The sequence below is a fragment of the Oncorhynchus clarkii genome, chromosome 9, assembly GCF_045791955.1.
Source record: "Oncorhynchus clarkii lewisi isolate Uvic-CL-2024 chromosome 9, UVic_Ocla_1.0, whole genome shotgun sequence".
Taxonomy (NCBI): domain Eukaryota; kingdom Metazoa; phylum Chordata; class Actinopteri; order Salmoniformes; family Salmonidae; genus Oncorhynchus; species Oncorhynchus clarkii.
In genome coordinates this window covers 80,665,955-80,678,264 of record NC_092155.1, presented here as the reverse complement: position 1 = coordinate 80,678,264, position 12,310 = coordinate 80,665,955, and the positions used below count along the sequence as shown (strand labels likewise).

The 12,310-nt window shown below is 44.8% G+C and overlaps 1 protein-coding gene across 1 annotated transcript in view; it reads right to left on the bottom strand.

Moving 5' to 3' along the window:
• Nucleotides 1-12,310, bottom strand: part of LOC139416981 (filamin-A-like) — a 165,723-nt gene that overhangs the window by 82,091 nt on the left and 71,322 nt on the right. The window contains exons 14-21 of the mRNA XM_071166212.1: nt 10,747-10,890; nt 10,143-10,266; nt 9,257-9,417; nt 6,881-6,971; nt 6,163-6,450; nt 3,176-3,288; nt 2,802-2,951; nt 2,391-2,709 (exon numbers count right to left, since the gene is read on the bottom strand). Of these exons, the coding sequence (XP_071022313.1) occupies nt 2,391-2,709; nt 2,802-2,951; nt 3,176-3,288; nt 6,163-6,450; nt 6,881-6,971; nt 9,257-9,417; nt 10,143-10,266; nt 10,747-10,890 (1,390 nt within the window). The remainder of the gene's footprint in view (nt 1-2,390; nt 2,710-2,801; nt 2,952-3,175; nt 3,289-6,162; nt 6,451-6,880; nt 6,972-9,256; nt 9,418-10,142; nt 10,267-10,746; nt 10,891-12,310) is intronic.

The window sequence follows — 12,310 nt, the reverse complement described above, 5'->3', positions numbered from 1 at the left end:
TGCCTGAAGGTACCACATTCAACTGTACAAACAATAGTATGCAAGTATAAACATCATGGGACCACGCAGCCGTCATACCGCTCAGGAAGGAGACGTGTTCTGTCTCCTAGAGATGAACGTACTTTGGTCCGAAAAGTGCAAATCAATCCCAGAACAACAGCAAAGGACCTTGTGAAGATGCTGGAGGAAACAGGTACGAAAGTATCTATATCCACAGTCCTATAGTCCTATATCGATATAACCTGAAAGGCCGCTCAGCAAGGAAGAAGCCACTGATCCAAAACCACCATAAAAAAGCCAGACTACAGTTTGCACAAGGGGACAAAGATTGTACTTTTTGGAGAAATGTCCTCTGGTCTGATGAAACAACAATAGAACTGTTTGGCCATAATGACCATCGTTATGTTTGGAGGAAAAAGGGGGAGGCTTGCAAGCCGAAGAACACCATCCCAACTGTGAAACATGGGGGTGGCAGCATCATGTTGTGGGGGTGCTTTGCTGCAGGAGGGACTGGTGCACTTCACAAAATAGATGGCTTCATGAGGCAGGAAAATTATGTCGATATATTGAAGCAACATCTCAAGACATCAGTCAGGAAGTTAAAGCTTGGTCTCAAATGGGTCTTCCAAATGGACAATGGCCTCAAGCATAATTCCAAAGTTGTGGCAAAATGGCTTAAGGACAAAGTCAAGGTATTGGAGTGGCCATCACAAAGCCCTGACCTCAATCCTATAGAACATTTAAAATATAACATTTGTGGGCAGAACTGAAAAAGCGTGTGCGAGCAAGGAGGCCTACAAACCTGACTCAGTTACACCAGCTCTGTCAGGAGGAATGGGCCAAAATTCACCCAACTTATTGTGGGAAGCTTGTGGAAGGCTACCTGTAATGTTTGACCCAAGTTAAACAATGTAAAGGCAATGCTACCAAATACTAATTGAGTGTATATAAACTTCTGACCCACTGGGAATGTGATGAAAGAAATAAAAGCTGAAATAAATCATTCTCTCTACTATTATTCTGACATTTCACATTCTTAAAATAAAGTGGTGATCCTAACTGACCTAAGACCGAGTTTAAATGTATTTGGCTAAGGTGTATGTAAACTTCCAACTTCAACTGTAGCCTGGAGGTCCAGCCATCGTAAGCGCAACACAAAGTGCATTTGCCAATTTATTGACAACTTCAGCTTTCGTTTGCTTATATAGTGCAGGCACTACCTGTTTAATGAAATGAGTGCGAGAAGGGGAAGTTCGTAATGTGGCTCGAGTTCTTTCACGATGCACTAAAAACTCTTATTCTTCTCAACAACTATAAACATACCTATCACTGTTGTAATTTCTCTGGCCAGGTCAGAATCAGCTGAGAAGGGCTGCTTGAATGCAGAGGTTGCAAGTTGTGTTGTTGTTTTATTGTATTTCGGTCTTGATCCGATGGTAGGAATACTGGTGTAATGTTGGCGTAAATGTGTCAACATGTTCGAGGTGTTGGCAGCTGCATAGGCTATTCTCATTGAGCATGGAGACATACTCTTTCTGTTCATTGCCGTTGTATTCTACTGGGAAGCGAAACATTTCCCAAACTGGAGATTTATACGATGATGGTTTATCCACCCCACCACACCCTATTGTACAGAACTAGTTCCCGGGTGCACTTCACAAAAGGATAGATTGAAAAAGTAGGATTGGCCGTGTGGTGACAACAATATCTCCCTCAACTTGATCAAGACAAAGGAGATGTTGGGTGGACTACAGGAAAAGGAGGACCGAGCACACCCAGGAGGTTGAGAGCTTCAAGTTCCTTGGTGTCCACATCACCAAACAAACTAACATGGTCCAAGCACACCAAGACAGTCATGAAGAGGGCACGACAAAACTTATTCACCCTCAGGAGGCTGAAAAGATTTGGCATTGGTCCTCAGATCCTCAAAAGGTTCTACAGCTGCACCATTGAGAGCATCCTGACTGGTTGCATCACTGCCTGGTATGGCAACTGCTCAGCCTCCGACTGCAAGGCACTACAGAAGGTAGTGCGTATGGCCCAGTACTTCACTGGGGCTAAGCTGCCTGCCATCCAGGACCTCTACACCAGGCAGTGTCAGAGGAAGGACCTAAAAATGGTCAAAGACTCCAGCCACCCTAGTCATAGACTGTGTTCTCTGCTACTGCACAGCAAGCGGTACTGGAGCGCCAAGTCTAGGTCCAAGAGGCTTCTAAACAGCTTCTACCACCAAGCCATAACACTCCTGAACATCTAATCAAATTGCTACACAGACTATTTGCATTGTTCCCCCACTTTTAATATTTTACACTGCTGCTACTCTTTGTTTATTATCTATGCATATTCACTTTAATAACTCTATCTACATAGGGGACAGAACACTCTCTGACCTTTGCCCTCTACTCCCGGTCCGAACACGCGGACTCCGCTGGTGTTGAACGCCGGCTCCACAGTCAGGCAGGCAGGGAAGTTGGGTACATCCTGCCCCCCATAGCGGATGGTGAGGGTGTAGGAGCCGGGGTACCGGGGGATGTAGGTGATGGTGTAGGTTCCGTCTCCATTATCCTGGATGTGGACCTCTGCCTCTGTCCCGCCATCACTGATGATCTCTATGGTCAGCTCAGCTGGACCTGCGTTGGTACAGTCCACCACAAACTCCCCAGTCTCTCCCACTTTGGCATGCTCCAAACCTGGGCCGGAACACTTCACCTGACAGGCATGGGGGAAACAGGACATACAGGTTTAAGGGTCAGGGGTTAGAGATCAGGGGTTAGAGGTCAGCAGTTAGAGGTTGTGTTTACCTTGGTGGCGTCGGTGGGGGGATAGGCGGTGGGGTTGAAGGGGGATCCTGGGATCGGAGCTCCGTCAAAGGTCAGCTCCACCTGGTATGGCCCTGCCTCCCAAGGGATAAACTTCACTTGACTGGTCTCTGGTTTAAGACCTGCCTCCACCTGAATAATCAGTATATTAACATTCAAATGAATAACAACCTTCATCATTGTCTATTTGTAAAGCACCTTTCATCATTGGTTTTAGCACAACATTTTTAACAATGCACATATAACTGTAATGAAGCTTTTAAAAATGCAACAAAGCATTTATAAACATATAATTGTAATGCAGTTTTTAAAAAGAGAGTTAAAATGAAAAACAAAAGATCAATCTACATCCCTACCTTGCTGGTGACAGGTTTCCCAGAAGGCCCTGTAACATTGGCCCAGACTTTCCCCTGAACTCCTGCTCCTTCAGAATTCACAGTCACTTCCTGGTCCTTACCCACCGTCATCTCTACACAGATAGAGGAAGAGATAGAGAAATAAAGAAAGCGATAGAGATAAAGCAGAGATAAAAGAGGAGAGATATTTTAGAGAAGAAATGGAGATATAGAAGAGAAGAGATATAGAAGAGAAGAGACATAGATATGGAAGAGAAGAGATATAGAAGAGATTAAGATATATAGAGGAGATAGAGAAGAGAGAGAAGAGATAGAGATATAGAAGAGATTAAGAGATAGAAGAGGAGAGATGAAGATATATAGAGGAGATAGAGATAAAGAAGAGAAGAGATAGATTGAGGAATGTGAGGTGTGAGGCAGATATAAAGCATTAAGAGTGTGGAGCTCGGAACTGTCCCTTATTTGTGTGGTGCTAAAACATTTGAATTTGCCCCGAGTTCCCTCTTCCCACGTGAAAATACGACATGTTGCCAAATTGACTTTCCTGGGTAGTCTAGCTCACGCTAAACTGGCTAACTGGTTTTTGCCCTAGCACTACATAGCTGATTTAAATAACTAACTTGTCATCAAGGGCTAGGGCATAAGCAAAAAGCACACCCAGGTGGGGGCCCAGGACCGAGTTTGAGAAACCCTGCTGTGGTGGGTAGTATATGGGGCTTTGGTGACAAAACAGATGGCACTGTGATAGACTACATCCAGTTTGCTGAGTAGAGCGTTGGAGGCTATTTTGTAAATGACATCGCCAAAGTCAAGGATCGGTAGGATAGTCCGTTTTACGAGGGTATGTTCGGCCTGATAATAAATTATTATAACTCTGGACTGGAGTCATAAAAACAATTAAATAAATTGATGTTATATAGCAGGTAACGGATCGGCTCTCTGAACAATTCTGACATATCTATGGTATATATAGTATGTAGTTTAGATAGTATACCTGTATATAGTTTGTAATGATATATTATCTATAGTATACAGTTGAAGTCGGAAGTTTAAATACACCTTAGCCAACTACATTTAAACTCGGTTTTTCACAATTCCTGACATTTAATCAGGACAATAGGCAAGCAGCTTGGTGAGAAGGCAACAACTGTTTGGCGCAATTATTAGAAAATGGAAGAAGTTCAAGATGACGGTCAATCACCCTCGGTCTGGGGCTCCATGCAAGATCTCACCTCGTGGGGCATCAATGATCATGAGGAAGGTTAGGGATCAGCCCAGAACTACATGGCAGGACCTGGTCAATGACCTGAAGAGAGCTGGGACCACAGTCTCAAAGAAAACCATTAGTAACACACTACACAGTCATGGATTAAAATCCTGCAGCGCACGCAAGGTCCCTCTGCTCAAGCCAGCGCATGTCCAGGCCCGTCTGAAGTTTGCCAATGACCATCTGGATGATCCAGAGGAGGAATGGGAGAAGGTCATGTGGTCTGATGAGACAAAAATAGAGCTTTTTGGTCTAAACTCGCCGTGTTTGGAGGAAGAGGAAGGATGAGTACAACCCCAAGAACACCATCCCAACCGTGAAGCATGGAGGTGGAAACATCATTCTTTGGGGATGCTTTTCTGCAAATGGGACAGGAAGACTGCACCGTATTGAGGGGAGGATGGATGGGGCCATGTATCGCGAGATCCTGGCCAACAACCTCCTTCCCTTAGTAAGAGCATTGAAGATGGGTCGTGGCTGAGTCTTCCAGCATGACAACGACCCGAAACACACAGCTAGAGCAACTAAGGAGTGGCTCCATAAGAAGCATCTCAAGGTCCTGGAGTGGCCTAGCCAGTCTCCAGACCTGAACCCAATAGAAAATCTTTGGAGGGAGCTGAAAGTCTGTATTTCCCAGCGACAGCCCCGAAACCTGAAGGATCTGGAGAAGGTCTGTATGGAGGAGTGGGCCAAAATCCCTGCTGCACTTTGTGCAAACCTGGTCAAGAACTACAGGAATGTAGGAACGTATGGTCTCTGTACTTGCAAACAAATGTTTCTGTACCAAATATTAAGGTCTGCTTTTCTGATGTATCAAATACTTCTGTAATGCAATATGAATTACTTAAAAATCATACAATGTGATTCTCTGGATTTTTGTTTTAGATTCCGTCTCTCACAGTTGAAGTGTACATATGATAAAAATTACCTGCAAAATCGGCAGTGTATCAAATACTTGTTCTTCCCACTGTATATACTACATCACTATCTATCTCAACTACATACTATACATTCTAAATATACTATATCACTATCTATCTCAACTACATACTATACATTCTAAATATACTATATCACTATCTATCTCAACTACATACTATACATTCTAAATATACTATATCACTATCTATCTCAACTACATACTATACATTCTAAATATACTATATCACTATCTATCTCAACTACATACTATACATTCTAAATATACTATATCACTATCTATCTCAACTACATACTATACATTCTAAATATACTATATCACTATCTATCTCAACTACATACTATACATTCTAAATATACTATATCACTATCTATCTCAACTACATACTATACATTCTAAATATACTATATCACTATCCATCTAGACTACATACTGTACTAAAAAAAAGTACATGCACTGCATTCTATATACATTTGAAGTCGGAAATTGACATACACTTAGGTTGGAGTCATAAAACTAGTTTACATACACTTAGGTTGGAGTCATTAAAACTAGTTTACATACACTTAGGTTGGAGTCATAAAACTAGTTTACATACACTTAGGTTGGAGTCATAAAACTCATTTTTCAACCACTACACAAAGTGCACAATTGGCCCAGCGTCTTCCGTGGTTGGCAAGGGTAGGCTTTCATTGTAAATAAGAATTTGTTTTTAATTGACTTTCCTAGTTAATGAAAATTAAAAAAAATAGTATTTTTTTGTTTTTACAGTGTACGTACTATCACCCAGTCCAGCCACTTGTATCTTGCTGAGGTCATGGCTTGGTGCCACGGGGATGGAGAAGGGACTCTTGGGAATAGAATCTCCTCCGTAGGTGAGGGCCACTCCCAGAACACCCTGCTGGACAGGGGTGTACTTGACCGTATGGGTGTTATCGGGGTTGTTGATGATCTCAAAGTCCTTGACCGTCTCTCCTTTAGCCGGGCCGGAGAACACAGCGTCCAGCTTGGCTTTACCTGCAGCCTTGGTGTTTACTGTGAAGTGGGTCGGCTTGGTCAACTCCACACCTGGAGGGAGGGGAGAGAAGCCATGGAACAGGGAAGGGTTAGTTATCTCTGGTGGAAGAAAAGGTGAGTACTGTGAAGTGGGTCGGCTTGGTCAACTCCACACCTGGAGGGAGGGAAGAGAGGCCATGGAACAGGGAAGGGTTAGTTATCTCTGGTGGATGAAAAGGTGAGTACTGTACTGTGAAGAAGGTCGGCTTGGTCAACTCCACACCTGGAGCGAGGGAAGAGAGGCCATGGAACAGGGAAGGGTTAGTTATCTCTGGTGGATGAAATGGTGAGTACTGTACTGTGAAGTGGGTCGGCTTGGTCAACTCCACACCTGGAGGGAGGGAAGAGAGGCCATGGAACAGGGAAGGGTTAGTTATCTCTGGTGGATGAAATGGTGAGTGTGTACCGTGTGTGCCGTGTGTACCGTGTGTGTATGGCTCACCACTATGGTTGAGTCCTGGTCCCTCGGCCTTGACCTTGCTGGCGTCATGTGACGGGTCAACTTTGATACTGATGGGAGTCATGGGGATGGTCTGGAACACAGAGAGGCAACATTACTCATACTAACCGCACTAACGTTTTCAGAATTGAAGAAAAGAGCGGAAGACATTCAGCCGAAGCCTGACGAGAGCAGATAAAAATTCATTGCTTTATCTAATTATGACAAATGTTAAGAAACTTTTGAGCAATGTGATAACGTAATGACTTTTCAAATAAGTTATGTTTAATGTTGGATTTCAATTAGTTAGCTATGCTCTCCTTACAAACCACATAGCATTACAGCAGTATGTACCAGTGTGTTAGCTACGCTATCCTTGCATGGCATTATATTAAATATAATACACCTAACTACCCAGCGTTTATTGACTTGATTATTCACGTCATTCTTAGCTAAGTGGTGTAGTCGTTCTCAATGGACATTGTTCATTCTGTCTATCTACTCCGATTTCGGAGCACTCTCGTCTGAGTGTGCCAGAGCACAGAATAACTGACAGATTTTACGAAGACAGCCTAACCAGCTCTGCTAGGGTGAATAAAATGGTCAGAGTGAGGTGTTCTCTCATTTGTGTCTGGAAGTAGCTAGCCTACATTAGCCAGTTAGCTGGGTGATTGACTGCGGTTGTTGGCCTCTGTTGTTCATTCAGAACGCTTTGATCAACCCTCCTCCTCGGCCAGAGCGTCCAGCGTGACCTCTGAACGCTCCGAGAGCAAATCACTCTGATTTTACGAATGGACAATTTGACAACTTCCTGAGTTTATGAACACCTAGAGCACACTCTGGCATTTCAGATTCAATTTACGAACACACCCGTAGTATAAACCAGCCTTTAGTCTTGAACTCTTTGGTTGTTTAGTACACGGCCTCACATGGGAATCATTAAAGAGGTGGGGCTAATGCTTAAGAGGGTGTGAACAATGTTGGATGGGTGGGGCTAAGGCTTAAGAGGGTGTGAACGATGTTGAATGGGTGGAGACAAAGAAGAGATCTCCAGTAGGTACCAAAACATTGAAGGGCCATTTTCTCAAAAGTTTATCCACTTTCAAAGCAGAATTACTTTCCCATTGTTCCTCAACTGTAGTGTATGATATACCATTTTGTAGCTCTGAGTCTCTACTTTTATCCAATGTGAAAAAACACAATTTCAAATGTTTCTACATAAGGCCGAATTGAGCTGGTCGGTCACATATATACACACAGTGTTGGAGTATAGTCGAGCCCGCTTTTTCAAATGCACCTACAGTATTATTTAACTAGCCACGCTGATGTGTAGGGACTTGGGACTCAACTTTGACTCAAGTATACAGATGCCAGATTTAGTAAATGTAGGGACTTGGGACTTGACACTGACTCAAGGTTTAGTGAACAGCATACATACTATACAAACACACAACACCGCAACACCTCACACAGACACACACACACACACACACACACACACACACACACACACACACACACACACACACACACACACACACACACACACACACACACACACACACACACACACACACACACACACACACACACACACACACACACTACCCACCTGATCAGCAAACAGCACCATGATAGTGTTAGCCACAGTACCGTAAACACTCTACCCACCTGGTCAGCAAACAGCACCATGATAGTGTTAGCCACAGTACTGTAAACACTCTACCCACCTGGTCAGCAAACAGCACCATGATAGTGTTAGCCACAGTACTGTAAACACTCTACCCACCTGGTCAGCAAACAGCACCATGATAGTGTTAGCCACAGTACTGTAAACACTCTACCCACCTGGTCAGCAAACAGCACCATGATAGTGTTACCCACAGTACCGTAAACACTCTACCCACCTGGTCAGCAAACAGCACCATGATAGTGTTAGCCACAGTACTGTAAACACTCTACCCACCTGGTCAGCAAACAGCACCATGATAGGGTTAGCCACAGTACCGTAAACACTCTACCCACCTGGTCAGCAAACAGCACCATGATAGTGTTAGCCACAGTACTGTAAACACTCTACCCACCTGGTCAGCAAACAGCACCATGATAGTGTTAGCCACAGTACCGTAAACACTCTACCCACCTGGTCAGCAAACAGCACCATGATAGTGTTAGCCACAGTATCGTAAACACTCTACCCACCTGGTCAGCAAACAGCACCATGATAGTGTTAGCCACAGTACTGTAAACACTCTACCCACCTGGTCAGCAAACAGCACCATGATAGTGTTAGCCACAGTACCGTAAACACTCTACCCACCTGGTCAGCAAACAGCACCATGATAGTGTTAGCCACAGTACTGTAAACACTCTACCCACCTGGTCAGCAAACAGCACCATGATAGTGTAACTACCAGCGCCTGGCGGGGTGTATTTAACGGTAAACGTGTCGTTGTCGTTCCTGATGATGTCGAAGTCGATGTCTGCCTCCGCCGGTCCCACCACGCCTGAAGAGCACTTTATACAGATACTGATGTCACCTGTAACGCACGCACACGCACAAACACACACACACACACAGTTAATACACTTGGCGAAGATACCAGTGGATTTAAAACGTTTGCTTCCAGTGTCATAAACATTTGTTTCCATATTGTTCATATGATGAACTGGGCCTTTGTAGGTCAGTTAGCAGAGCATGGTGCTTGTAACACCAGGGTAGTGGATTTGATCTTTGTAGGTCAGTTAGCAGAGCATGGTGCTTGTAACACCAGGGTAGTGGGTAGTGTAAAATGTATGCAAGCATAACTGTAAGTCATTTTGGATAAAAGCTAAATGGCATAATACTATGATGTATTATGGTTTTACTCTTTCATTAGATTCCTCCTCAATCTGTGAGGGGAGCTGAACGAGTGCACACTTTAAGGAGAAGGGAAGAGCATCAGAATAGGGCTGGTGTAATGTAACGATCTTACCTTGACCTGCCTCAGCACAGTCCACAGTGAAGGGGCTGGTGTAGTGTAAAGATCTTACCTTGACCTGCCTCAGCACAGTCCACAGTGAAGGGGCTGGTGTAGTGTAAAGATCTTACCTTGACCTGCCTCAGCACAGTCCACAGTGAAGGGGCTGGTGTAGTGTAAAGATCTTACCTTGACCTGCCTCAGCACAGTCCACAGTGAAGGGGCTGGTGTAGTGTAAAGATCTTACCTTGACCTGCCTCAGCACAGTCCACAGTGAAGGGGCTGGTGTAGTGTAAAGATCTTACCTTGACCTGCCTCAGCACAGTCCACAGTGAAGGATGTAGGTTCAAAAGCCTTCAGCCCTGTTTTAGCCACACCAGGACCTGACACCTTCACCTTGTTAGGGTGGCAGCCTGCCCCGATCGGCATCTACACACACAACACACACAATGAGAAAAATGTAGAAATGATTAGGGAGGGAGAGAGGAAAATAAGTTTGTATGTGTGGGTAAAGCTGTAGTCCCCATTTAACAGTTTGTATGTGTGGGTAAAGCTGAAGTCCCAATTTAACAGTTTGTATGTGTGGGTAAAGCTGTAGTCCCAATTTAACAGTTTGTATGTGTGGGTAAAGCTGTAGTCCCCGTTTAACAGTTTGTATGTGTGGGTAAAGCTGAAGCCCCCATTTAACAGTTTGTATGTGTGGGTAAAGCTGAAGCCCCCATTTAACAGTTTGTATGTGTAGGTAAAGCTGTAGTCCCCATTTAACAGTTTGTATGTGTGGGTAAAGCTGAAGTCCCAATTTAACAGTTTGTATGTGTGGGTAAAGCTGTAGTCCCCGTTTAACAGTTTGTATGTGTGGGTAAAGCTGAAGCCCCCATTTTTCCTAGAAGCCTGTAAGTATGTGCTCACCCTGAAGGGACTGTCCGGTATGTTGACCCCGCCCCAGGACGCCATGAGGGTGTGTTTGAGGGGTTTCTTGGGGGTGTAACTGCAGGTGTACGTTCCATTACCGTTATCCTTCACCTGAACATCTACTGGGGTTCCCTCACCATCCTAGAGAGAGACAGAGAGAGAGAGAGAGAGAGAGAGAGAGAGAGACCCTTAGTGCCCTCACCATCCTAGAGAGAGAGAGAGAGAGAGAGAGAGAGAGACCCTTAGTACCCTCACCATCCTAGAGAGAGAGAGAGACCCTTAGTACCCTCACCATCCTAGAGAGAGACAGACCCTTAGTACCCTCACCATCCTAGAGAGAGAGAGAAACCCTTAGTACCCTCACCATCCTAGAGAGAGATCCTTAGTACCCTCACCATCCTAGAGAGAGATCCTTAGTACCCTCACCATCCTAGAGAGAGAGAGAGACCCTAGTACCCTCACCATCCTAGAGAGAGAGACCCTTAGTACCCTCACCATCCTAGAGAGAGAGACCCTTAGTACCCTCACCATCCTAGAGAGAGAGAGAGAGAGACCCTTAGTACCCTCACCATCCTAGAGAGAGAGAGACCCTTAGGACCCGCACCATCCTAGAGAGAGAGAGAGAGACCCTTAGTACCCTCACCATCCTAGAGAGAGAGAGAGAGAGACCCTTAGTACCCTCACCATACTAGAGAGAGAGAGAGAGAGAGAGAGAGACCCTTAGTACCCTCACCATCCTAGAGAGAGAGACCCTTAGTACCCTCACCTCTCTAGAGAGAGAGAGACCCTTAGTGCCCTCACCATCCTAGAGAGAGATTCTTAGTGCCCTCACCATCCTAGAGAGAGAGAGTATCTTAGTGCCCTCACCATCCTAGAGAGAGATCCTTAGTACCCTCACCATCCTAGAGAGAGAGAGTCTCTTAGTGCCCTTACCATTCTAGAGAGAGAACGAGAGACAGACCCTTAGTACCCTCACCATCCTAGAGAGAGAGATACAGACCCTTAGTACCCTCACCATCCTAGAGAGAGAGAGAGACACAGACCCTTATTGTCATCACCATCCTAGAGAGAGAGAGAGAGACCCTTAGTGTCATCACCATCCTAGAGAGAGAGAGAGAGAGACCCTTAGTGTCATCACCATCCTAGAGAGAGAGAGACAGACCCTTAGTGTCATCACCATCCTAGAGAGAGAGAGAGAGAGAGAGAGAGAGAGAGAGAGAGAGAGAGAGAGAGAGATTGACCCTTAGTGTCATGGCTAAAAAGGCTGTGCCTCGTTCGTCAGTCCTGGTTTCGTAATGAACTGGTCCTTCGAGCCGAAAATTAGGGTGAGTTTAGAGGGAAGGGGGGCAAAGCAAGCATCAAACAGGAAGCTCACCCCACAAAGCACACTGTAAGATCGCATAGCTTTTATTGGGTTTGGACGTTAATGTGAAATAACTGTCATGAATACTGCATGAAGTAGCTATAGTAGGACAGCATGGAGTAGCTATAGTAGGACAGCATGGAGTAGCTTCAGTAGAACAGCATGGAGTAGCTATAGTAGGACAGTATGGAGTAGCTA